General features: G+C 46.9%; 9 protein-coding genes across 9 annotated transcripts; 5 read left to right on the top strand and 4 right to left on the bottom strand.

Annotated features, from left to right (window-relative positions):
• Nucleotides 1-3: 3 nt before the first annotated feature.
• Nucleotides 4-1,409, top strand: C8R40DRAFT_230702 (uncharacterized protein). Its single transcript, XM_046234411.1, has 6 exons — nt 4-481; nt 551-675; nt 732-951; nt 1,004-1,043; nt 1,096-1,223; nt 1,354-1,409. Exons 1-5 carry the CDS (start codon nt 307-309, stop codon nt 1,115-1,117), a joined length of 582 nt encoding a protein of 193 aa, XP_046085914.1. The 5' UTR covers nt 4-306; the 3' UTR covers nt 1,118-1,223; nt 1,354-1,409.
• A 386-nt stretch (nt 1,410-1,795) lies between these two features.
• Nucleotides 1,796-2,850, bottom strand: C8R40DRAFT_230707 (uncharacterized protein). The gene is made up of 2 exons (XM_046234412.1): nt 2,184-2,850; nt 1,796-2,110 (listed from the first exon to the last, which is right to left on the bottom strand). Exon 1 carries the CDS (start codon nt 2,670-2,672, stop codon nt 2,190-2,192), a length of 483 nt encoding a protein of 160 aa, XP_046085913.1. The 5' UTR covers nt 2,673-2,850; the 3' UTR covers nt 1,796-2,110; nt 2,184-2,189.
• Nucleotides 2,851-3,457: 607 nt separating this feature from the next.
• Nucleotides 3,458-4,730, top strand: C8R40DRAFT_1046100 (WD40-repeat-containing domain protein; the record flags this gene model as incomplete). Its single annotated transcript, XM_046224351.1, has 3 exons — nt 3,458-3,994; nt 4,018-4,198; nt 4,246-4,730. 3 exons carry the CDS (start codon nt 3,458-3,460, stop codon nt 4,728-4,730), a joined length of 1,203 nt encoding a protein of 400 aa, XP_046085912.1.
• Nucleotides 4,731-6,165: 1,435 nt separating this feature from the next.
• On the top strand, nt 6,166-6,896 carry C8R40DRAFT_1170919 (uncharacterized protein; the record flags this gene model as incomplete). Its single annotated transcript, XM_046231612.1, has 2 exons — nt 6,166-6,364; nt 6,436-6,896. 2 exons carry the CDS (start codon nt 6,166-6,168, stop codon nt 6,894-6,896), a joined length of 660 nt encoding a protein of 219 aa, XP_046085911.1.
• Nucleotides 6,897-7,325: 429 nt separating this feature from the next.
• Nucleotides 7,326-7,967, bottom strand: C8R40DRAFT_1170918 (uncharacterized protein; the record flags this gene model as incomplete). Its single annotated transcript, XM_046231611.1, has 3 exons — nt 7,326-7,645; nt 7,701-7,781; nt 7,838-7,967. The coding sequence occupies 3 exons, from the start codon at nt 7,965-7,967 to the stop codon at nt 7,326-7,328; spliced, it is 531 nt and encodes a 176-aa protein (XP_046085910.1).
• Nucleotides 7,968-8,582: 615 nt separating this feature from the next.
• C8R40DRAFT_1170917 (uncharacterized protein) lies at nt 8,583-9,350 on the bottom strand (the record flags this gene model as incomplete). The annotated part of the gene is made up of 6 exons (XM_046231610.1): nt 8,583-8,620; nt 8,677-8,740; nt 8,805-8,869; nt 8,929-9,008; nt 9,074-9,099; nt 9,168-9,350. 6 exons carry the CDS (start codon nt 9,348-9,350, stop codon nt 8,583-8,585), a joined length of 456 nt encoding a protein of 151 aa, XP_046085909.1.
• Nucleotides 9,351-10,595: 1,245 nt separating this feature from the next.
• On the top strand, nt 10,596-12,297 carry C8R40DRAFT_1170916 (uncharacterized protein; the record flags this gene model as incomplete). Its single annotated transcript, XM_046231609.1, has 2 exons — nt 10,596-12,036; nt 12,092-12,297. 2 exons carry the CDS (start codon nt 10,596-10,598, stop codon nt 12,295-12,297), a joined length of 1,647 nt encoding a protein of 548 aa, XP_046085908.1.
• Nucleotides 12,298-12,361: 64 nt separating this feature from the next.
• C8R40DRAFT_1251695 (WD40-repeat-containing domain protein) lies at nt 12,362-17,009 on the bottom strand. Its single transcript, XM_046233705.1, has 4 exons — nt 16,826-17,009; nt 16,524-16,770; nt 12,808-16,464; nt 12,362-12,755 (listed from the first exon to the last, which is right to left on the bottom strand). The coding sequence occupies exons 2-3, from the start codon at nt 16,610-16,612 to the stop codon at nt 12,840-12,842; spliced, it is 3,714 nt and encodes a 1,237-aa protein (XP_046085907.1). The 5' UTR covers nt 16,613-16,770; nt 16,826-17,009; the 3' UTR covers nt 12,362-12,755; nt 12,808-12,839.
• Nucleotides 17,010-17,441: 432 nt separating this feature from the next.
• C8R40DRAFT_1170914 (uncharacterized protein) lies at nt 17,442-19,095 on the top strand (the record flags this gene model as incomplete). The annotated part of the gene is made up of 6 exons (XM_046231608.1): nt 17,442-17,726; nt 17,780-18,078; nt 18,144-18,333; nt 18,393-18,410; nt 18,471-18,809; nt 18,868-19,095. The coding sequence occupies 6 exons, from the start codon at nt 17,442-17,444 to the stop codon at nt 19,093-19,095; spliced, it is 1,359 nt and encodes a 452-aa protein (XP_046085906.1).
• Between the last annotated feature and the right edge of the window lie 4,884 nt (nt 19,096-23,979).

Here is a 23,979-nt window from a genome sequence, read left to right as displayed (position 1 = left end):
TTCCTTATAAACTATCTAGCAGCTATCTAAAGAATGAGGTTCAGACTTCGTTCAGACTTGGCCAGATTCTTGTCTGAACCCCTAGGTTCTAGGTCTTGCGAGTGGTTACGGATATATGACCCGGCGACCGCATTTTTGTTTTGCTACACCTCCTCCACTATACCTTACCCGTTTTCTTTTTCCCTTCACAGCTCCGACTTTTCGAGCCGGGTGCTCTTTCATTCCTTTTCTTTGTCCTGCACAGCCTGCTCTGGAAGAGCCTGAGATTGCACTTCACGTCTGCTGGTCGATACAGCACCCTGGGTCATGTCCTCGTTCTCGCTCTTTCTCGCTTTCTTAGTCGTCTTTTCGTCATCCGTGATTCAACTGCATGGTCGTCCGGTCAAATCTCTTACCACTGCGGAGCTTTTGACCAATGCTCAGCTTGCACAACAGCTGAATGCTGCGTTCCAGAGTTTGTCTTCTGGTGATGCCTGCACTTGTGAGTATGCAACTGATTGTTCTGGTCGTCACGGAATAGATATAAAACTCTGACTATATTGACACGTAGCTGGCGAAGTTGCCTGCATAAATGGTGAGGCTGCAGAATGCAGTGGTACAAAGTGGAAGACTACTGCATGTATCGCAACTCAGTCTTGTTTTGCCGTTCCTAGCGTGACCAAGGCAAACGATGCGGTACCTATCCATTCATATGATTTCATTATCTAAAATAGCTCATAACGTTTTGCTAGGTTCTTCGTTGCACAAGTCAACGTTCTGCAGAATCGATCATTGCTGCTAGTGGCGCCAGTGGTGGTTTAACGGGTTCCAATTCAACATCGACGTCAACTTCCTCGAACTCGACGTCTACTGCTTCCAGTTCTACAAACTCGACGAGTGCAAGTGCTTCTGCTTCATCCAGCGTCGTGTCTGCGTCCTCTACTTCTACCAGTAGTTTCTCAACTTTGACAAGTACGAGTGTTGCTACTTCATGCAGCGCTACGTTAGCTTCCTCCACATTCAGTTTCTCGGATTCAGCAAGTACAAGCACGAGTACTACTACAGTATCTACCTCTACCACGAACTCGACTGTGACCATGACTATTTCGCCTTCAGATGCGCTCAGTATACTGTCTAGTGTTCAGGCTACTTCCACGGCGACCAATACGAATTCGATTGTGACTACGACTATCTCGCCTTCAGAGGCGCTCAGTATCTTGTCTAGTCTTCAGGCTACTACCACAGCAACCAATACGATCGCTATATCAACCGCGGCTACATCCGCCGTCGTTTCCGCGATTGAGAGCACATCTCTCTTCACGGCATCGTCACTTAGTACTGACGCTTCCTCAGCTTCTGCTGTATCGACGGTGGCCTCAGCGGCCAGTACATCAATGGCGGCAGCCTCGAGCAATGTCTCAACAACGTCGGCAGGTTCGATTGTTTCAGCGATCGAAAGCACCTCGCTGTTCACCGCGTCTCTTCTTGCGACTGACGTATCTTCGGCTTCGGAAACAGTTGCTTCTTTCGGTTCAGCTTCGACAACTGTTGTCGCAGAGTCTTCAGCAACACCTGCAGCCATAGAAAGCACTTCACTCTTTTTCGCGTCCTTGTTCACCGCTACTCCAAGCTCTGCATGAGGGCTGACCACGGTTGGGTGCCATTGAAATGTTTGTCGATGTTATAGTTCGAAGTGGTATGCCATGGTTCATCATTGTTCTTGAATTATTTCCTTACATTTTTAGTGAGATTGTTGGATGGTTTTCTGTTTACATTTTCTTTGCATATGAGACTTCTGGTCAAGGTATCTTGTAAGTAGTATTTTTCCTGTGTACTGTCTTTGTTGTCGGACTGTAGTCACTTCGTCCTGGAGTTGTAGGTTATCGTGTGTACTGACTGCTCATTGGGGATCAGTCTCGAATGGAAGATTGACCCACTTGAACCCATTTGTGTAAAAGACAAAGGCACTGTTCATTCTGTATTACAGATCCTTGTAGGTATCCAGTCAACAGCTCCTCTCGATTTCGGAATTTCGATAAGGAGTTCAGAAACTCTGCGAAGGAGTACGAACATAATCAGAAGTTTATACAGACACAACAGCGCTCCTAGGTCCTGAACAACCAGGCAAGTCCTATAATTCATTGGCATCAGTATATGACCATGATGAATTATTTTGCTCCGCTTGAGAAATTCTTGAACCTCACCTCGGCTTAAAGGCTCTCATTGACCTCCCCATTGCCCCCCTCCAATAACATTACCGGTCGGGAGATGAGCACCGGGATAATCATCAAGAACTTGGAAGTCGATGTTTGCTCCCTCTCGCTGTCACTACCAGTGGCGGACGGTCCCAGAGCGAGTGAGTTGAAAAGGGGCATCTCGTTGGCGAGGCATATAGGACATGCGCTCATGACGGATGTGGCTTCGATGGTGCCGAGGTGGAAGCCAGATTCCAGGTCATCCAAGTGGATCGTGCGCCGCCTCGGAGTCACAGTCAGCGCTCTCCTCAGTAGGAACATGAAACATCCCATCAACACTGCTGAGCACGTAAACTCTAACAAAAGAAGTGAAAGATCTTTCTTGTGAAGCGTGTTGAAAAATGAACCGAGGAGGAGGATGCCTGAAAAGAGGACATGCTTGATTGTCCAATTTAAAAGGTGAACGAAGAAACGTGAAAGGGTGATCTCCAGCTGCATGATAGTAGATCGTGCGGCCCACGAAGCGAATGGAGAGAGAGGAAAAGAGTGAAAAGTAGTACTGCTGATACTCTGGGTAAATATCTCTTGTCGAATACCGGGAAAGGGCAAGAGACCTTCATTGGAAAGCTGTAGACCTTTTTATTGAAAACCAAGGACTTAATGCATAATCAACATGCCGCCGCCAAGCTCCGGCATCAGCGCACCGTAGTGTTCAAGGATACCTGAATGCAATGACCCGGCTTCTTGCATGAAGACCTGGATGAATACTGGCAACCTCCAAGAACTATTGCGTAGCAAGCATGTGTCTTCGAAGTTGTTCAGGCTGAACAAGCTGATACATTTGTTGAATGAAGAATGGCGCATGGTGCATGTACTTTACTGTTCCTCGCGATTCCAGTTGATCTCAGGTTACCCGCATTACCTTGCTCTCACAGCGATTCCATAAAGCTGTTATCTCGTTGCATAGAGTCGCATCCGAACGGAAATTCGAAATTTCCTCCAACCACTACGGAAACACAAAGATTGAGAGAGATTGAGAGCATGCAACTGATAAAAATCAATAATACAAACTAGATCACCTGTTTGGGTTTTCTCGAATCCCTTTCTTTGTAATGATAGATTGATTGATACATGGCACCGTCCAAGGACTATTAATATTCATTTTAACCTTAACCCCTAACCCCTAGATAGAGAACGTGCATTGCACGAGACTAGAAATTCTGCCGGGTACCGGGCGTGTAGATTTAATGACCGCAATGAAATATGGTCCGTGCACGATCTCCATGAATCTTCAACCAGAGCCAGCTTCTTTGTCCCAAGACTGGAATCTCAATACTCGTAAACATATTTCCCTCGAAATTCATGGAACCTACGTCGTGACCTGCCTCATACTGGACGTTCCACGCGATATCATCATTACTGCCTCGGATGATCATACAATCGCAGTATATACTTTGTCTACAGGACAGTTAAGGTCTACCCTGGTTGGGCATGAAGGTGGAATCTGGTCTCTTTCCTCTATCTACTATGATGGGCAACATCTTCTCATTAGTGGATCTACGGATAAAACTGTTCGAATCTGGGATTTGGTTAGTGGAAAGTGTCTGCATGTCTTCAGAGGACATTCGGGCACTGTTCGCTGTTTGGATGTTGTCTCTCCGGCCATGGAAGAGTCGAGTGTGAAGGAGAAGGAGCTTTCTGATAAGCTGCCTCTAATAGCGACCGGGAGTCGCGACAAGTCTGTCAAAGTATGGTCCATTCCCGGAAAGGATAAAACGAGTTTTATAGCTGATGAAGTATGTGCTGCAACGACCGAACGCGTTTCCTCGCTTACTTTTTTCAGGACGCCGATGCAAGCAGTAATCCCTACCATTTGCACAATCTCACAGGCCATACAGAACCAATACACAGTATCTCTGCCCATGGTCGCACTGCAGTATCGGGTTCGTATGACCATTCTGTACGTGTTTGGGATATTGTTTCTGGGGTATGCAAGCACGTCTTAAATGGGCATAGCGATAAAGGTATGCTCTAGTTTGTACTTCCTTACTCCAACTCACTCAACACCCAGTTTACGTCGTTGTATACGACCCCACCCGAGATCAGGTCTACTCCACTGGTCTGGATGGTACGATAAATATCTATTCAGCTACATCAGGCGTCCGTTTACATACCCTCACCGGCCACATGTCCCTCGTCGGACTCTTGGAGCTCTCTTCTTCAGATCCATCGCCCTATCTAGTTTCTGGCTGCGCCGATGCAACACTCAAAGTCTGGGATCCTATCACCGGTGCCCTCATACATACCCTAGATGATCATCCTAGCCCTATCACTTCGTTTCATCACGATGGAAAGAGGCTTGTGGGTGGAGGCGATAGTTTACTGCGTATGTGGGATATTCGAACCGGTACAGCTGTCAAGGATCTTCTGAGGGATACATTGAGTCTCTGGAAGGTTGCCTTCGATGGACAATGGGCCGTATGTGCTTATTCCAAGAAGAGTGGTCAATCGATGCTTGATATCTGGAACTTTGGAACTAGTGATTCGAAGTTATGACTCTAGTATTATTAATCTAGACAGGATTTATGTACACCCCAGGTGAATTCGTCGAATTGTTGGGCAATGGTTAATGATTATGTATCACTAAACTTGAGCTTTATATGTACATTACCCAAATCTACCCAAATCCATGCCAGGATCTATGTAGCTTGGAGAACAAGACTAGGACTCGGAGACAAATTGCTTGTCCTTTCTACTGAGATATTGGCCGTAAAAGCCTTTGACCCACAGGCGCTGGGAATTCACTCATGTTGGCACCTGTATAAGGAGAGAATTAATTGTCCTTACGTCGCTATCTCCCAATAGTAAATACCTCGTGTCTCAGGAAAGCATCTAGCTCCGCTTGCGAAACTTTTGGGAACCTATAAGGGACGGCGTGTGTGGTGCCATAGGGTGCCATTGAGCCAAAGAGGCAATACGAAAAGAAAAATATGCAAGATAAGGCTGAGTCGTGAAATAAATTTACATAATACTAGGTAATCTAGTGAGTTTTCAGGCCACCAGGGATTAAAGGAAGGAGGGGACAATAGTGATAGTCTGGAGGAAAAATTGCCAGCTGTTCTCACCAGCAGAGAAGAAACTGACAACAAGGTTGGATGAACTAAGATTGTAGAAGCAGGAGACTCCTGCCAGGGAAGTTTGTGTAAAATACGGTGGGATAGAAACAACAATCTATAAAGGTACAATAATTAGGGGGCAGAGGGGAACCGTTCGAAACGAGGAACAATCCTGTAGGCAAAGCACAGGAACGATGCAATATGGTGAGTTGTGGGACAGGTAGAGCGCAGGGTTGGAGTTGAAAGTAAAAGGGCTACATGCGGATCCCTTTTGCCCTATAAGGAAATCATGTGACTTTGTTCCGCCGTCGGAACGGACAGAGACAACTTTAAAAGGAAATTTTGCATAAGACGCTCGAGGTTGGATGTTTCAATGACCATTGCAAGCAAGGTGATATGTTAAATTTTAGGGTGTTTTGTCCTGCCTTCATTGACATATGGTGGCTTCCGCCTACGGCGGTCTTTTCTTGTGGCTACCTACTACAGCCTACTTCCTACCAAAATTAGGCGGTGGAAGCAGGGACGGAACATTTTTATCATTTCGTGAATTGACAGGATATCTTAAGAAAGACGATAAATAATCGCTGTTGATTTTTAAAAGCCCAATCAACGGTCAAAGTTCAACGCTGGTTCGGTAAGTGGTGTCTGTGTGCGTCTCTATAGCTGAGTACCCTGCAGATGGTACATGTTGGGTCCTCACTACTCTCTCAAACCATTTTTTGCATATCTTTCTGTTCTTGTCAATGTCTGAGCTAATCTGGGTCAACTCTATGTTCATATAGTGTCTTCAAAAGAACTTGGTCTAATTCGCTGGTCGAATTTCCTTCCACACTCTCTTCAATTCTTCTAGCATTCATCTTGGTATCGATATCGACATGCTTGCCCTCATTTCTTTCCACAAAATCTTCATCGCAGGCATCATTCTCGCTAATTACCTCGCCGGGGTGCTTGCTTCGCCTGTGAATATTGACAAGTTCTCTTCGCGGTCATCAATGACTTCCTTGGTCCCCCTTACTTCTGAATCCCATAATCTGGATGGCGTTGGTATGCTTGCACTTGAACGACGTGATAAAAGTAAGCATATTATCACCATGTTAGATGATAACTTTTTGGATCTGACCCATGTTTGACTTACATTCACTCAGAGCCTAAACCTATATCTATGGGCTTCATGATCATACCAAAATCAGACAAACGGTTCACCACATGGTCCTCAGAACATTCCTCCCTCGAAGTACTATACGTAGTTGTCCTTGGTGGCCGATTATACTTTATAAAGGAAGGAAACAAGATCGTCCACCGAACCTTCCCGCGTAGCAGTACGCATCAAGTAACAAGCTTGGAAATTTCTTTACCTATGCAGATTTCTGACGACCCGGAAGATGTCGATAATACTATCACAATAATGGAGAGTGTTACCCGAAAGGAGTTTGGTTGCGCCTGGATCATCAGAACAGTGCATTTCCTAACGCAGAGCATGCAGGCAGCAGGAGAAGAAGTGGGTATATCCAAGGAGGAGGAGGAGGATGCCAGGAAGAAAGTTATATCCAAAGAGATTGAGTTAGGAGTTGTTCCGAGTTGCGGTGCGAGGCTTCAGAGGGTGTAACAGATATACCATCAACAGTGCTGTGGATCATGTCTCGGGAGGAAGACAGGTTTACAGTTCGATACACCGAAGACAATTGTACTTGTACTACCTACGAAATGGGAATACAAGTTACAGCTGATTCCAAAAGTTACTGCCTTGGCTTTGTTTGTGGAGGAGCTTAAGCACATAGTTCCTAGCCTTTTTAAAAAACAAATCCGAGCAAGCAGCTCTGCCTTTCTTACAGAGCCCTAGTTTACTCCAACAATGTAATTACAACAATTCCATGCATCCATCTCTGGTTAATCTTTGTTATTTTGTCTACATCCACAAACAAGGCTAAGCAGTGCTCCAATGATGTGAGGAGGCTGATTTCATCCTAGACTTTCGGAACCAGCTGTAGTAAGACTCGTGGAAACACGATAAACGAATTAAAAGCCCAAAGTCAGCTTATGTGGGAGAGCGAGCGTGGCTTATAATTTTAGTGTTACACGCATCTTTCAAGTACTGATGCCATACGGTCTGGATTTCATTGCTCATCTTCTTGAGCTGCTTTCCGGGTGATGTTTCATCTAAAAACTGGACCCATTCACCATTCTTTTCTTTGAAGGCACTGAGTGTCTGGAAATAGTCCACAACGATTGGCTCAGTCTTCTGTGGAGCAGATTCAATGGCTCTCATACGGCGGACGGGGCTCTGAGGTTGAAATTGAGGAAGACCGGATTCTGCGAGTTCTGCGCTGCGCTGGCGGGTACTCTGGTGGATCGTTACTGGCATATTCATGTTGAATAAATTTAAAAAATGGAACGGACCTGGCGCCGATACTGGAGGAAATAGGGACCGGAACCAGAATAATTTCAACACAACGAGGAGATTCTTCAGGATTCTTGTTCACCAAACTCCTCCCTGTAAGATCCATGAAGATGCTTTAACAAAGTTTCATCGAGGAAGGAGAAAAACACTCACGCGACCAACCCAGTACCCCTCAGTATTGTCTTTGAAAATGATGTCCAGATCTCGAACATGGCTATTTTCCACCTCTACAATCTGCCACGCCCTTGCGAGGGATATCGAGAACTGTGTCATCTCCATTGTTCAGGATCTAAGGAATAGCGGAGGAGTGAACCTGACGAGAAACAGAGAGGTCGACAGGGATATATATTCCCAGAAGAGTTGGGTGTGCGATTTTGTTGCGCTAGACGTTGAGTTGGCCCAGGGATAGCGAAGGCAGAAGAAGCGGCTCCGAAAGCAATGACAGCTGTAAAAATGGAGTGAGAGCAAACCATGGATAACACTTGAAAAGGCCTTATAGGGCAAAAGTGATGCGCCGTCGGGTCGGAGACTCGGAGTAGACAGAGACAACTTTGAAAGGGAAATTTGCACGGGCGGTTGATTTTATATACGTTCAATTGACCATTGCAAGCAAGGTGATGTTACACACATACATTCACAACCAAATCCCAATTCAATATCAAAGTTTCGAATAAGGACATCGACCAATTTCGAACATGAGCTGTAAGGAACGAAGAACTAGTAGGAGGCCAGGGTAGACCCGAGGGAAACATAGCCTACATGGGTTAAACCTTCAAGGACCCAACTTGGACTCCTTTCTCTTTGTGACCACGAATAATTCTCGAACTCATTAAAATTCTAAACATTCCCAGTCACTTTCAAAGTCTCCAAGTCGCCATTGAATACCAGACTCTCCTAAGCAGCAGCAGAGATGGCGATCTGGATGTTACCGGCTAAAATGGGAAGGTAAGCCGCCCTTCAGCGAGGTGGAGAAGGAGTATGTACTCACTAGGTTTCGCGCCACCTCCGATGACCATAGACCCAGGAGAAGGACCACATGCGGTGAGGAGGTTCTGTCCGCAGAGTAAATGTAGTCAGAATCTGGAATACTCTGCTAGTGCAATTCGAAAGACGTACGTCGAAGCCACCATTGGTGGATCCATGTCCTTCAAGTCTACCCTTCGAAATGTCGATGGTGGTTCCTAACACAACCAGGAGTTTGATGAGCTTAGAACCTTGCCTGACGATTCACAGCACATACCTCCATCGACAGCAGTAGCAGTGACCGTGCAAGTACCACTTGTGGCGGAAGTAGTAGAGCTATTCACACGGAGGAATTCACTTCAAGGCCAAACAGCAGCTTCGTCAGGGCTGAAAAGAAAACTGATGTGGGATTGAAAACCTACATGGCTCCGGCAATACCCCCACCCAGCTGGAACAAACCCAACAGCAAGCACGTCAGAATATAACATATAGATATGAACATGCTGCTAAACTAACCCCAAGCAAGGCGACATTACAATCGTGCTCCACAAGTTGCGTCGCGGGATCCGTACAGGTAGCAACATTCAGCGTGCTTTGACGAGGCTTGAGGGCACGCGAAGACCATAACGGTCGGGCAGACGCGGCGCAGCATACCACGAGGAGGGTTACGAAGAAGGAAGAGAGACGAACGAAGAACATTGTGATAAATGGATAGCAGTCGAGAAGTCGAGAAGAATAACGAGTAGGTGGAACTAATGGACAATCACAGAGAGAGGAAAGTGAAGTGAATAGGTCGATTGGCGCTACCGGGCGCAAAGAGTGAAGTTGAAGGGGACTCGAAAGAGGGTGGGGAAATGGGAAAGAAGGACGAAAAAGGGATGAAAAATTTAGTTTTCATGTTATATTTATACATCGCCAGGCGGACGTCGTGTTCCTGGTCATGGGAAGTTTTGATTGATGGCTCAATTTCTTGTTGCTGGGGAACCTCTGGGAACTTCACGACGGACCGTCAGTAGTGTTGTAATCCGGAGATTGCTGCACAAAGGCCAGAGAGAGCCTCTCGGAGCCTCAGAGGGCACGTTGCGTGAGGTTAAATGGATCTTATTGGAGTACACGAGCAAGATTATAACAGGAGTAGAGCTAAGATTGACAGTGGATGTTATCGTAGATAGATTAATGGGAGCAGAGAGTGTATTAGAAAATAGGTAAACCTGTGATAGAAAAAAATAACGTGAGCGACGAATTCGTAAAAAAACAGGTCAACAAAAGTGTGGATGTGTGTACACAAGCCTCAGTCTCGCCTTACACTCTCCATCCGTGCCCTTGCCTACTTGACAGACATCCATGCAACAGCTCGAAGCAGAGCAACTGGAGCCGTTCAAGCGTCCTCTGCTATGGAGGAGGTTCATCCACCAAAACTGGAGGAGAAACGGGGCACGTTCCTTTACCAGGATTATCTTCACTGGCTGAATTTATACACCACAGAAGGGTTACAATAGTAAGGAGACTCACTTATTTATTGGACGAAAAGACTAGTGAAGTACATGAAAAGATCGTAAAATGACTGTAGGAGACTCCAGGTGATCCTGCGTCCTTGCCCCTCAACCAGTGGGAGGAACATCAGCAAAGATTGTTTTTGAGCCTCTCATTACTCTTTGACGTTTGTCTGGACCGTTAATTCGTTGATGAACGAGTCAAGAAGACCACAGCGAATAGACGGTAATTTGGACGCCAGGAATTTTTTTTAAAGACTGAAAGAAAACAGCCAGCCTTATGTAGGCAAATAGTATTCCCACGCTCTGCTATGCCGGAATGGGACTATGTTCGGCAGGCAACAAATTGTCCTGTTCTAAACAGCTACGACGGTGAGTTAACGTGTATTTTCTTAACAAGCCCTTCACCCTGCCTTCACCGAAGTTTACTATTGGAAATTTCACAAAGTGTATGGCCTCAACCTCTGTAGCTGCTAGCTCAGCAGCTAGGTCAGCGGCCACTGTAGTGAACATCCCTCAACCTTCTTCCCCATTCGCGTCTCTGCTTCGACGCTCCCGCTTCGCCACATTTGACCCAAAAATCAGACAAACATACTACACACCCCCCTCACATGCGTCGAGAGGCTCCTGGGGCCTGAAACGTCCATTGGCGCTTCGCAGACGGAATGCCTTCATTACCCTCCCTGCTCCCTTCGAAGATCGAGCCCAGTTTATTGAATGGAGCAAAGCCGAAGACGAAGTGCGGTTTATCAGGCGGTTCGAAGAGATGCAGGTCCGGCCTATGACCAGGCCAAAGACGACATGGGCCAAAACTCTCGGTTCAAAGAATTCAAAAAACTGGATCATAGATTCAGAGTTTTGTCACAGATACGAGGGACCTGAGGCAGAGGAAGAAGGCTTTGGGTCTAACGAAAACCTTCTTCAGGTGCAGGCGCGAGAGGCCGAGGAAGGAAGACGCGGGGAACAACGAAATTCCGTCCCTGATGATCTAAGTGGCTATGGGAACTCAGGACCAGGGAACTATGGGCACCGTCGAGCGCTGACTACCCACGTTGTGCGGCTTTCACCAAACATTGAAGCCATGATGCCGGATCAGTTTGAACGTTACGTTCGTCGTCTCCGCCAACTTCGCCCAAAGTTCAAGGAATTTCTGCAGCGAGCCGCTGTAGATGATGAACGCGTGTTGCAAAAATTGAAACGAGACGTTTTAGAGACGGAGAGGAATGCGGCTAAGGATCGAACCCTCAGACCGAAAGTTTTGAAGCAAACTCGCGACCTCGACGCGACCAGAGCCTCATTACTAAGCCCGGATAAAAATCTGTTGGAGATTGCGCAGATTCCATCTGCAGAGTATCATCGTCGATTTATCGAAGCCTACACTGCTTCCCAATTCTCCGACGTCTCTACTTCGAACAATGTTGTCATCGAGCAACGGCCACATCAAGTAGGCGGTCTCCTCTACAGCCACCCATCATTCCTTCATACGCAGCTCTTTGCCACTCCCCAGCCAGGAATCATCCTTCAAAATGCAGAACAAAAAACCACTTTTGGGCAGGAAACCATTTTTGTCGGGTCGTTTGGTGGACTCACGCCCGTCATCCGACAGGAGGACCGGGGAGACAAAATTCCTTTGTTGAACCACAATTCTCCTCAGGGTATTGAGCGGGAGAACATCAGGCGCAGCGTCGCTAAGATGCGCATGGTCCCTGGTAGTGTCGTGATAGAGGAACCCCCATTGTCTGTTGCAAGAAATTCCAGTGGTCTGAAGACAACCCGGATTAGCAGTTCTGCTGTGGTCGTTGGCTCACAGGCGATGTTCAGTAATAGCAACCCTTATAGGATTGGGTCTATGGAGTACGTCGCGTTGGAACCGCTGAAGAAAAAGGGCGATGGTAAGTCTGGTCTTCCTTTTTTTGCCCTGCTTGTTCGTTAACCATGTCTCGGTAGTTTCCGCTGGTGTTAAGTCGAATCTGGACAAGAAACCTCTCCATTCTCAAATTGTCCAAAAGAATACTGCCACCTGGGGCAAGAACGTGGCTGCATCCTCGAAGGTTGGGGGCACACAAGCTGGCCTAACTAATGGGAAAAATTTGCTGTCGACACTGAGAATATTAGTTGCGAACCCACCATCAGGTACTCATGGTGTACACTAAGAAACGTCGGTCGGGCTTGATTGATTTGATACATACATAATCGTTCTGAAAATTAATAAACCTAAATTTCATAAGGCAGTTTGCACTCGAAACTTCAAGACATTCCAATGTGAATAAAGGTAAGTATAAAAAATGAGTTGTGTGTAATATGCCTGGTTGTTGGTTGTAGTGCTTCTTTAGAGTCAGGCCGAATGAAAATGAGCATAGGTGTCAATAAGGCTGTAAGTAAGAAAACAAGTTGATACCGATACAGGAGAAGAAAACACAAAAGAACACAGGTATGTAGATTATGAGGAGGAAACGAAGAACGAACAGGATATCAGATCCGCACGGAAGAAGAGATATAATAATCGTTTATTGTCGGGGCGACAGTCAAATGATAAGATCGTTAATGGTCCGCTTTGATTACAAGGACAGTTATACATAGTCAAGATTGTTGAGGGAGACGACACAGTAGACTATATAAAACAATGAGCTTTGCAACCAAAACGGCCATTCGAGAAAACATACCAGTCGTATTGAATCAGCAAACTAGAGCGTCATCACAACCATCTTCGTCTAGAATTGCCTTTCGTATTCGCAGATGCAACACCTGGGGAGCTCATCCTCACTTCTCCGTCGTCACCTGGTGTATCAGCAGCGGAGTTCGAACCAGAGGAGGTCAGTTCTCCTTCGCCCAGTTCGGCAGCACGGTTTGCAGAAGTCGACGGGCCATGACCTCGTCTCCCAACATATGATCCCGCGAAGGCTTTCGTGGAGGACCCAGACACTTGTCGACTTGGTGCCGAAGGAGTAAAAGCTCGTTTTGAACGTGCAGGGCCATGCCGATGTCGTGAAGTAGATGCTTCTGGTAGAGAATTGATATCTTCTTCTTCGAGACGTCTAGAAGCTATACGATGACGCGCTGCTGAGTGAATTTGGGAAGATCGTTTTGACTCTGTAAAGTCTCGATCGATTTCCATCATGTCCTCAACCATTTCTGCGTCTCTATCGTCACCTTCTAGCCCATCAGCGAGATTCCTATATTCTCCATCACCTTCTATATCTGCCTCTTGTTCGTGAAGTGGTTCTTCTGGAACTTCAGGCATTAACTCGACATCTACATCGATCTCGACGTCTACGTCCATTCTGCTATTGCTCCCTCGACTCCGCGTGCTATGTTCGGAAGTTCGCGAGACTTCACTCATGGCTCGAGTCGTCCTTCGTGTACGCGGGGCGGTTTGGGTCTCGGCATTAATCAAACTTGAACTTGCGAAGACTTTCGAGGGCGGCCGATAGACATGGTAAGGGGGATGGATGGATTCTTGTCGCCCTGACGAAGGAGGTCGTCTACCCGTATAGACTATATCATCGTCATCGTCATCTCTTTCTTCATGTACAGAAATGAGCTCGATATCGCCATCTTGATACCTCCCAACGATACCTGCATCTCCTTCGACATCTGAATCTTCGACATCCGAGTCTTCATAATCGTAGATCGCACCGGGTGGTTCACCGACCCACTCTTCATCCTCCCATGTCCAAACGTTTCCCTCTTTGGACTCCCTCTCCCGTTCTTCTTGTTCTTCGTTAACCTCAATTATACCACTCCCAGTAGTGTTGGACAAAGGATCACCAGTAGCGATTTCGGTCTTGCTGAAGTCCCACACATCTAGGACCGTCACATCGTTTCTGTTACTCGCGCTGACACACCAACGACCCTCAAATGCAACTTGCCAGACCCCAGTAATGCCTGTGAGAAGGTCCCGCACGACAGGGACTGCTCCGCCCCCAGGAGCACCAGCACCGCCGACAGCCGCAGGTCCCGGGGCAGCAGCCCCGCCAAAGCCAATTGCAGCACCCGGAATTGCGCCGAACCCAGCAGCGCCCCACCCAGCTCCAGGTATGCCCCATCCACCGGTTCCTGTACCGCCAGCCACATTCAAAGTAGAAGAAGATGTATTGGCAAAGTTGAGGTCCCGCAAGTCCCAGACCTTCAACGTACCGTCGCTTCCACTAACGACTTTCCATTCGTCATGCTGGAAACACGTTATAGCACCTGTATGGCCAGTCATCACGCCTCTGAGTAGATCGGCGGAGTTTGAACTGGGACTTGGGCCGAGAGAAGTCCGGTTGTAGGAGCCATCGTTTGATGGAAGACGGGCATCCCATACACGCAGTGTGCTGTCGGCCGCAGCTGACACCAAGAACGAAGGCGAGAGGCCCAGGAGGCCGACAAGGCTTGTATGCCCGGATAGAACATGCAGGCACTCTCCAGTTGTGATGGACCACAAACGAACAGTACCGTCCATCGAACCTGAGGCTGCCCGTCCATCTGATCCTCGACCTGAAGCGGCACTGCCATATCCCCAACCTTCTGAGCCCCAGGTCCCATCTCGGGAGTCAAGGACTACGGAGTACACTTTTTGCGTGTGTCCGCTGAGAGTATGTACCAATCGACCAGTAGGGATATCCCATACGCGAACGGTACAGTCGTACGATCCGGATACGAGTGTCCTTCCTCGAGCCGCGAGCGCGCGAACAGCATGGGTATGTCCGGATAGAAGATGCATATGGTATGGATTCAACGATGGATCAGGCGGGTCTGAAATATCCGGTGATGAAGGTGGTAGGGGTGGATTGGCTTGTAAGGCATGCCCAGAGGGGGACGGTGGTAAACGCGAGTCGAACTCCCTCTCACCGCGTTTGGGCAACCTCCAAACTCTCAGTGTATGATCCCTACTACCAGTCACAACGACAGTACGTTTTGGCCATTTTTCTCTCTCTCCTGTGTCTGGATGAGTGATCCATTCCGGTTTGACGATAGCCAAGCATCGAACAGTGCTCGTATGCCCACCAAAGACATGTAAGCACCGTCCTTCTTGCAGATCCCATATCCGGACTGTCCGATCAGTACTCCCAGAAACCAGAAGATTTCCGTATGCGGCTAATGCCCATACACCTCCTTCGTGTCCATCCAAGCTCAGTAATAAGCGACCTGTGGTTGGAGAGTAAACATGGATGGAATGGTCGTCAGAAGCACTGATGATACGATTTTGTGAGAACAGAAGACAAGTGACGACACTATGACCGTGTGCATGGAATGAAATGTGTTTGGGTGACGGATTGTTTATCCACCGTGTGTAAGTGAGGTATCGCGATTTGAATAGAATCTTGTATGGATGTGCAAGCGGGAGCGTATTTTCTGAATCAATGGCATTCCGCCGCTTTTTCATCAGCATCTTGACAAAATTGGCCTCAGTCTCGCCGCCAAACCATAAGCCTGTTCGCATGAGAAGATCTCGCCAAAGGACCTTGTCTCCTTCGATTCTGCCCCTCCAGGATTTGCAGACTCTACAAGCTCTACCAAGAGCTGATAACGTAAAGAATCCGAGGATGTGAGAAACTAGCTCCGGAGGAAGTAACGTAAGGAAGTCGCGTGCGAGGGTAGGATGCAGAACACTATGAAGGGTACGCAATACAGGGAGAGGGGAGTGCCGAAGCAGCATCAAGAGAACATGAGATTGCAGAGATTCTGGAAGGGAGGTAAAATGATTAAGGAGGGATGGGAGAGCGAGAAGTGTAGTCATGCTCAGATCAGGTTCGAACGGCGTCGGGGGTGTTGGCGCTTGAACGATTTGGGTCTGAGGATCCGAATGCCAACCAACGGATGATTTTGCATCTGGAGGTGGTGATCCATGCGGCGATGGTAATGGTGATGGTGGTGCTCGTGCTTTCTTTCTCGCTGGTGTATCTTCCATCGCAATCGACTCAAACTCGAATTCATGACCACGGTCACGCTTCTTGGTGCTATAGCCTTCCAAAGCTTCGTTGAGTCCTACCACCGGAATCACGTTCGGTGGGGACTGAGAAGAGTTTGAATGCGAATCTTCACGAGGTAACATCCGCCATCCTTTTCCTGAAGTCAGTTCCCCTTCACCCAAACTTGACGATCCCATTGCATTGTTCGTTCCGCTTCCTTCTGCTTCGATCCCCTCGCTCTGATCTCGAAACAAAGCCTTCTTTCCGCCGGGAAAGACTATATTGAACTCTCTCGCGCTATGCGGTAGCTGAGCATTGTATAAGGGGTATTCTTTCCCGTCTTTTGGAGGTGGCGCAGTGATTGGAGGGAGAGCGGGAAGTGGAATGGGTGCATAAGTAGTAGTGGTCGTTGTGGTTGTAACCACTCTGGTGCAAAGATGTATCAGTCCAAAACGAATTTTGAAGGAGAAGGTAATGAGGCTCACGTAGTAGTACTAATTGAAGGCTCGAGGTACAGGGCTGGTGGTTGGGCAGATTGTCCAGGAGCATGATGATTTCCGTTAGGATTCTGCATGGTGTTTCTCTGGAAGTTTGCGTTATTGTGAGAAACAGAAACTGTGGCTTTGCCGGAGTCGCTGTACTCGTAGTTGAATTTCTGGAGACAGCAGAATTTGCAGCAGCCGTTTGTTCAAAGCCTTGCCGAGGCTCACACAGTTCAGCGCTATGAGCGATCTAAGCAACATTAAATTCGATTTTGAAGAAGAGCGAAGATAAATAGTGTGCTCACTAATTTGCTCAAGATCCAAAAAGATATTCGTTAATATCCTCCTTGCAGTCGTTCGTCGCTTAAGCAAACAATTGATCTCAAAGGAAGGCAGGAAAGCACGCGTTATTGTCGAGAAAGGAAGAAATGAAATCAGGCCTCTCGAGACTGAGAAGGAGAAAGTAAACACTAGAGGGGGCGGACTTTGAATTTCCACGTGAGTCGTGACACCGCGATTGATCATTATTAATATACACAAGAAATTCAAGTACTGCTCATACATGATTCAACTTACCAGACTAAATCTGCTCAATCTTGTCACGCCATTCCTCGAGGAGCATATCATGTTATGTCTTGAACAACTGGGCTTGATGGGATATGAGAAGCTGCGCGGAGCTGACAATAACAATTGGATGGGTGCCGAGGTATACTTTAGCGGATCCGTACGTTGTAATTTGCCAAACAGGAATTGATTCCACTGACAAAAGAACAGACTGAAACCACAATATTCTATTTGCTTGACAAGCATTGTGGAGTCAGTATAGCAACAGCGCTCGGACGACAAAAGACAAAAAAAAACACGGAATGCATAAAATGAAAACGAAAACAAACACCGTTTGCAAAGAGAAACTATCCCAGAATGCAAGAACAAGTCCTCCCTCGATATTCGACCATTTCCATTGCTCCTCCATGTTACCTCGCACCTTCCAGTCTAACTTCGACGGCGCAAGGTCATTATTCGTTTCCGCTGCAGAACAGTAAAGGAAAAACCTGGGCTTCCGTCAATCTGCGAAAAGAAATACATCGGAGAACGCCGTCCAGTGCGAACGACGTGCCGATCATCGAGGAAGGCGCTAATCCAATGACTGGGACAGTAAACCTTGATTTACAGTCTCCGGAGACAATTCAAGGAATAACGCTTGCCGTAAGCCCCATATCAACCCAAATCGTTGTGTCCTACGACTCAAGAAAAGTTAGGTTCGAGGTCGTGCTGTGACAGGCGCGAACGAAGGAGGATCTCAAACCTTCTTAGATCATACTGTGTTCTTGTGGTCAAAGGGCCAGGATGACCCTCATACCTATCGTACCGACCTAGATAACATCGGAAACTCCTCTACGGGCTCCAAAACCGGCAAGTTGTCTGGGAGTTACACATTCCCGTTCTCCATTTCCCTCCCAATGACCGACGCCGCTGGGGGCGCTCTGCCAGAAACATTTCTAGAGCGAACCTCCGGCGTTCGGGTCCAATATGAGTTGGTTTTGAAAGCCGATTCAAAGTTCGTATTTTGGATCTGTTTGACGCAATCATTGGCGTGGTACTCATGGCAAGATTTTTGCTCAGACTTCGGATACCGATTGTGTACCGTCGTAAAACAACCCCCTCAGCTACATCAGAACTGCGACAACATGCATATCGAGCGAATACTCCTGCTCCGGGTCCCGGACTCGATCCTTATGGATGGTCAACGTTTGACGCCGTGGACAGCATAGGGCGTCTATTAAATTCTCGGACAGTAATCCTACGATGTACGGTGAGTCAAAGGCTTTTGGCTCAATGTTCCCCGTACTTACTTATAGCATGCAATTTCAGTTGTCCCTCGCAAACCCGGTACTTTTTTCTTTTCATCTGTCTGTTATCGTTATTGATATATAATCACCTGTGCCGCAGCTATCTTACACTCGCGGGTCATTTATCCCTTGCCATCTTCGTATTGAAAGCGTGGATGAGCAAGCGCTCGATCTTCTCGCTTCTCCAAGAACAACCATACTTAACCTATGCCGACGTGTCAAATATTTGTTCGACGCTGGTCAAGGTATGCAACACAATGGAAAAAGCAAGGCTTCCAAGCTAAAGTATGAATTCTCGGATGTGAGCCAGGCGAGCTGGTCGCAAGATCAAGATCAAGACGTCAATGAGAACGACTCCCGCGTTCGTTGTTTAACGGGAGAGATTCCACTGTCAAAGGAACTCCCGCCTTCATCAGATGTTTTATCATTTGGTGTAGAGGTATGACGTTGATTGCTTTTTCTCAACATGCCCCTGACACACGATATACATTTTCCAGTACACTGTCGCTTTACTCCCCTTCGAATCTGTGACGTTCCTACCTGAAGGAGTAGCGTTGTTGCAGACGCATAAGGTGGAAATCGTAACTGAATATGCCCCAGGTCCTGTACCTACCTCCTGTCGGGCTTCCGTCGACCACATTGGAGCGTCGTGGGTTGCATCGGCTGTAGACAGCGGAAATACAATTGCGGCATCGCACAGTAATCCATTTCAGCTTGTCACTTAAAGTTGCTCACACTTGCAGCTGTCTATATATAGTAAAGTCGTAGAGCATCAAGAGATGCTCCTCTCGAGCTGCCGATGAGAAACATTTTATTTACTATGCTGTCTTAAGATAAGCAAATTAAAACGGGATCTGCTGTCCTTTCTGAACCATTGTCACATACATAGTGTTGGGTGGGGGATATGCTTGGTCACAGTGAAGTTACATCTTGAGTAGTGCTTAAGTGGCATGGTGGTATTATAGTGGCATCAAGTCTAATCACGGCCAGAGAGTATTATGAACTTGGATGAGGTGCAAACAGAATATTATGTAATCAAGAATATACATTGACATATCACTTACCACAGAGGACAATGCAAAAAAAGAAACATTCAAATTCCTTATCAATGTTCAAACTACTAAAGTGAGTATTGTACTGTGGGGTGAGGGTATGTACATGTGAGGGAAGGAAGAGGATGAGGGGCAGTAGATTTACTGGGATTGTTATGATCACTTCTTTTTCATCTTATCTTTCTCCTTATCCCTTGTCTTATCTTTTATCTTTTGTCTTATCTTCTATCTCCCTTATCCTATATCTTGTCTTATCTTGTCACCTGACCTATTATTCATGCTTACTGATACAACATGCGCTCTTCATTTACTTATATTAAACACAGCAGTCTCACAACACGTATACAGCATGGCGATCGAGCTTTCATTACTTACACATTGCTTTGCTTATGTTCTACTCATGTTTACCACTAACCCAGGGCGTTGGGCATTACTAGGGCAGAGGGTTGTTCACTAGTATATAGGCTGTAGCTACTTGCTGTATTTCCTTAGCTTTGATCTCGTCTATTCTACCTGGTTTAGTCCAGAACTTTGCTTACCTCCTTTATCGCTCCGCTACCTGAGGTTTTCTTGAGTGTGACACCTGGTGACATCCGTTACTAGAACCAGTCGCTGACAGAAGATCAAAGCTATTCTTACCACCTGTCACACGCTACGCAATCATATCCCTATCACAATTATCCCCGCTCACATTTTTACCAACCCTTCACAGACTTCTACTCTCTATTCGAGCAGTGTCGCCTATAGTACAAAGGTGTAACGTTGAGTCCGACACCGTACTGGCAGACGAAAGCGTCGACTGATCACTAATCTTCGGAGAGGGGTCTTCGCGTGCACAACGAGCTCCATTCCTAGACAGGGAGGGTGCATCTGTTCATCAAGTGAGAGTGGAAGGCTGCTTCCCACATCATCATACTCTATTCTCGAAATCTCTCCCACATCATTCCCGACTTCTACAAATCCAATCATACATTTTCCCATCATCACCACCGAGTTGCATTAGTAACTCGTCTTCCTTACAACGGATTTTACTTCAAGACTAGGACGACCTAGACTTTCGGTACAAACCGATCGTTACCGCACCCCCGACTCATCTGCACCATCCACTTCATCCTCTATCGAACGAAATATCACCTCATTCATACCTGCCTACATACCACCCAACTACAGCATGTCTAACCCTACTCCCGCCCCCACCACCACTACCTCCAACATTCATGGCAAGTCATTGCTCAGAGAGCCCAGCATCTTTGATGGCGACAAAGCGCAGTTCAAAGAGTGGCGCCGTACCCTCTTTGCCTACATTCGTGATCCAAGGAATAGGATCGTCACAGACAGTGAAAGAATCGACATTGCGGTCTCGTATATGCGAGGTCCCAAAGTCAGTAGCTGGGTCCAGAATTATACGGACGATAATTTCAATGACGACGAGGAGGAATGGAAAGTCACCTGGAAAGGATTCAAGGATGCATTGAATGCCTCCTTCCTAGACAAAGGACTCACAGAGAATGCTCAGGAGAAGCTAGAACATCTCCGTCAAGGCCCCAATGAGAGGGCAGAGGATTTCTTCAAGGAATTTGAAGTCATCATGCGAGATGCCGGATATGCTAAGGACGCCCCCTATGTCATCAGGCTAATTGAAATGAACGTAAAGCCGAAACTGATCGACCAAGTATATGGCACCAGCAATGAGCGAATCGAGAAATTCGATGAACTCAAACAGAAGATTATCAGTATCGATGACATGTGGTGGCGTCGTGAGGAAATGCGACGGAATTGGTCAAACAGATACCAGCGGAATGCCGGGCAAGGACCTAGTAGCCAGAGATGGCAACCACAAACGACACAGGCTCCCATAACTAAGGCTCCAACCCCTGCGGTACCCACCCAAGATAGGAAAGACGGTACTGGAACAACTTTCAAAGGTGCAGGCAGACCAATGGACATCGACGCTGCGCGTCGCAACAAGGAATGTTTCCATTGTGGCAAGCAAGGCCACATTGCGAAGTTCTGTCCAGAAAAAGCACCGAAGCCGCAGTTCGTCAGAGGCATGTGGAGCCGGATGACACAGGAGGATCAGGAGGCTATGGCCAAAGAATTGGGTTTTGTCCTGCCCCAGCAGTAGACGCAGGTCTGCCGGGGCCAATCTCAGAATCAGCATCGGACTTTTCATCATCGTCATATGTAGACAGTCAATTTAGTTTTGAATTTGGTAGTACTGGTACACCCAATAAAAATAACTTATCTACAATGACGACCCGAGCTGAGGAAAAACCTGTGAGATATGAACCAAACACACCTGAATGGGTGGCGCAGCGGTTACAAATGGACAAACTCCCTATGGCTATAGGAATCCTTAGAGCCTGGATGCCTGAAAGTCGTGTCAGAGAAGCATCGGAAGAAACGGTATTGGCTGTACGAAATCTGAGTCATGCAACCGCAACTGAAGCAGTTACCAATCTCAAAAGTCGTAAGAGATTCGTCCGAGGTACCCGAGGACGTGAGCTAAAGTTGCGAACCACTATTGAGAATATCGACAATGGTGTACAGATTGAAACGGAAGCCCTCCTAGACAGCGGAGCCACAGGGTCCTGTATCAATAAGGATTTTGTAGAACATCACCAGCTCACTGTTAAGAAATTACCAGTCAAAATGCCGGTCTATAACGCCGATGGCACTCTGAACAAAAATGGTTCCATAGAAGGCTATGTACAAGTCCGAATGGTGATAGGAGATCATGCCGAACGAATAGATATGGCAGTTACAAATCTAGGCAAGACAGATATCTTTCTAGGCATAGACTGGCTACGTTACCATAATCCTAGCATTGATTGGAAGGAATCTACGTTAACGTTCGAACGTTGTCCTGACAAATGCGGGTATTTGCCACACTATGAATCACCTGAGGATGATGGTACAGAGGAAAAACTTGTCGATGGTGAAAGGATCTTCTGGTTCGATTGGAATGGGTATCTTTCTGACCAAGGCCATATCAAAGTACAAACTGCCACTACAGATGCCGCTACTCCATACCTTGCCGAGTATGCTGATGTATTTAGTAAAAAAGACTTTGACCAAATGCCAGAAAGACGTCCATGGGATCATGCCATAGAGTTAACGCCAGGCTCCAAACCAGTTGACTGTAAAGTCTATCCACTCAGTCCACCGGAACAGAAGGCTTTAGATGAATTCCTAGAGGAAAACCTTAGATCGGGACGAATACGACCATCACGCTCACCCATGGCTTCACCTTTCTTCTTCGTCAAAAAGAAAGATGGAACACTACGGCCTGTACAGGATTATCGAAAGCTAAATGACATGACTGTCAAGAATCGATATCCACTCCCGTTAATCCAGGAACTCATTGATAAACTGAAGAATTCCAAGATCTTTACCAAAATGGATGTCCGATGGGGATTTAATAACATCCGGATCAAAGAAGGAGATGAATGGAAGGCAGCATTCCGAACAAACAGAGGCTTGTTCGAGCCCACAGTTATGTTTTTCGGACTTACAAACTCACCCGCCACGTTCCAAGCATTCATGAATCACATCCTTCGAGAGCTCATTGATCAAGGACACGTCATTGTCTATATGGATGATATCCTTATCTTCACGGACAACATTGAGGAACATCGGATCATCGTCAGAAAGGTTCTTGACATCCTAAAAGCCAACAAACTGTACTTGAAACCTGAAAAGTGCACCTTTGAGGCTAGGGAAGTCGAATATCTTGGAATCATCGTAGGCAATGGACAAATCCGGATGGACCCAAAAAAGGTTGAAGCAGTTCGAACCTGGCAGCCACCACAGAAAAAGCGCGAACTACAATCGTTCTTAGGGTTTTGCAACTTCTTCCGCCGGTTCATCCGAGATTTCAGTAAAATTGCCAAACCCCTAACACGGCTCACAGGGAATGCGACTTGGGAATGGACATCTCTTGAACAAGATGCGTTCAATCAACTGAAAGACCGGATCATCGAAGACGTCACTCTCATTATCCCAAGAGAGACTGGAAAGTTCCGGATTGAAGCTGATTCTTCCGATTACGCAAATGGTGCTGTCTTATCGCAAAACGTTGATGGAAAGTGGAGACCAGTAGCCTTCAGGTCCAGGTCACTTAACGAGGTTGAACGGAATTATGAAATTTACGACAAAGAGATGATGGCCATCATGGATTCTCTAGCAGACTGGAGACAGTATTTGCTGGGCGCAAAAGAACCTGTTGAAGTCTTTACCGATCACCAGAATCTCCAGTATTTCCGGAAACCTCAGAAGTTGAATCGACGACAAGCCAGATGGGTAGTTGAAATTGCTGAATACCATATTGAGCTCTTCCATAAGCCTGGGAAATCGATGGGAAAAGCCGATGCTCTGTCAAGGATGTCAGGCCTTGAGAAAGGGGAGAATGACAATACCGACGTCACACTGCTAAAACCAGAATTTTTCATTTCTCAAGTAACGGATCAGACATCTGCCCCCGAAGACGATCTGCTTAATCTCATCCGAAGAAAGAAAAACCAGCGAGACAAGTTAGTACAGGTTGCCCTCGAGTCT

This window comes from Lentinula edodes (genome assembly GCF_021015755.1).
Source record: "Lentinula edodes strain Le(Bin) 0899 ss11 chromosome Unknown C8R40scaffold_19, whole genome shotgun sequence".
NCBI classification, from domain to species: domain Eukaryota; kingdom Fungi; phylum Basidiomycota; class Agaricomycetes; order Agaricales; family Omphalotaceae; genus Lentinula; species Lentinula edodes.
This window is presented reverse-complemented; position numbering and strand designations above follow the sequence as displayed.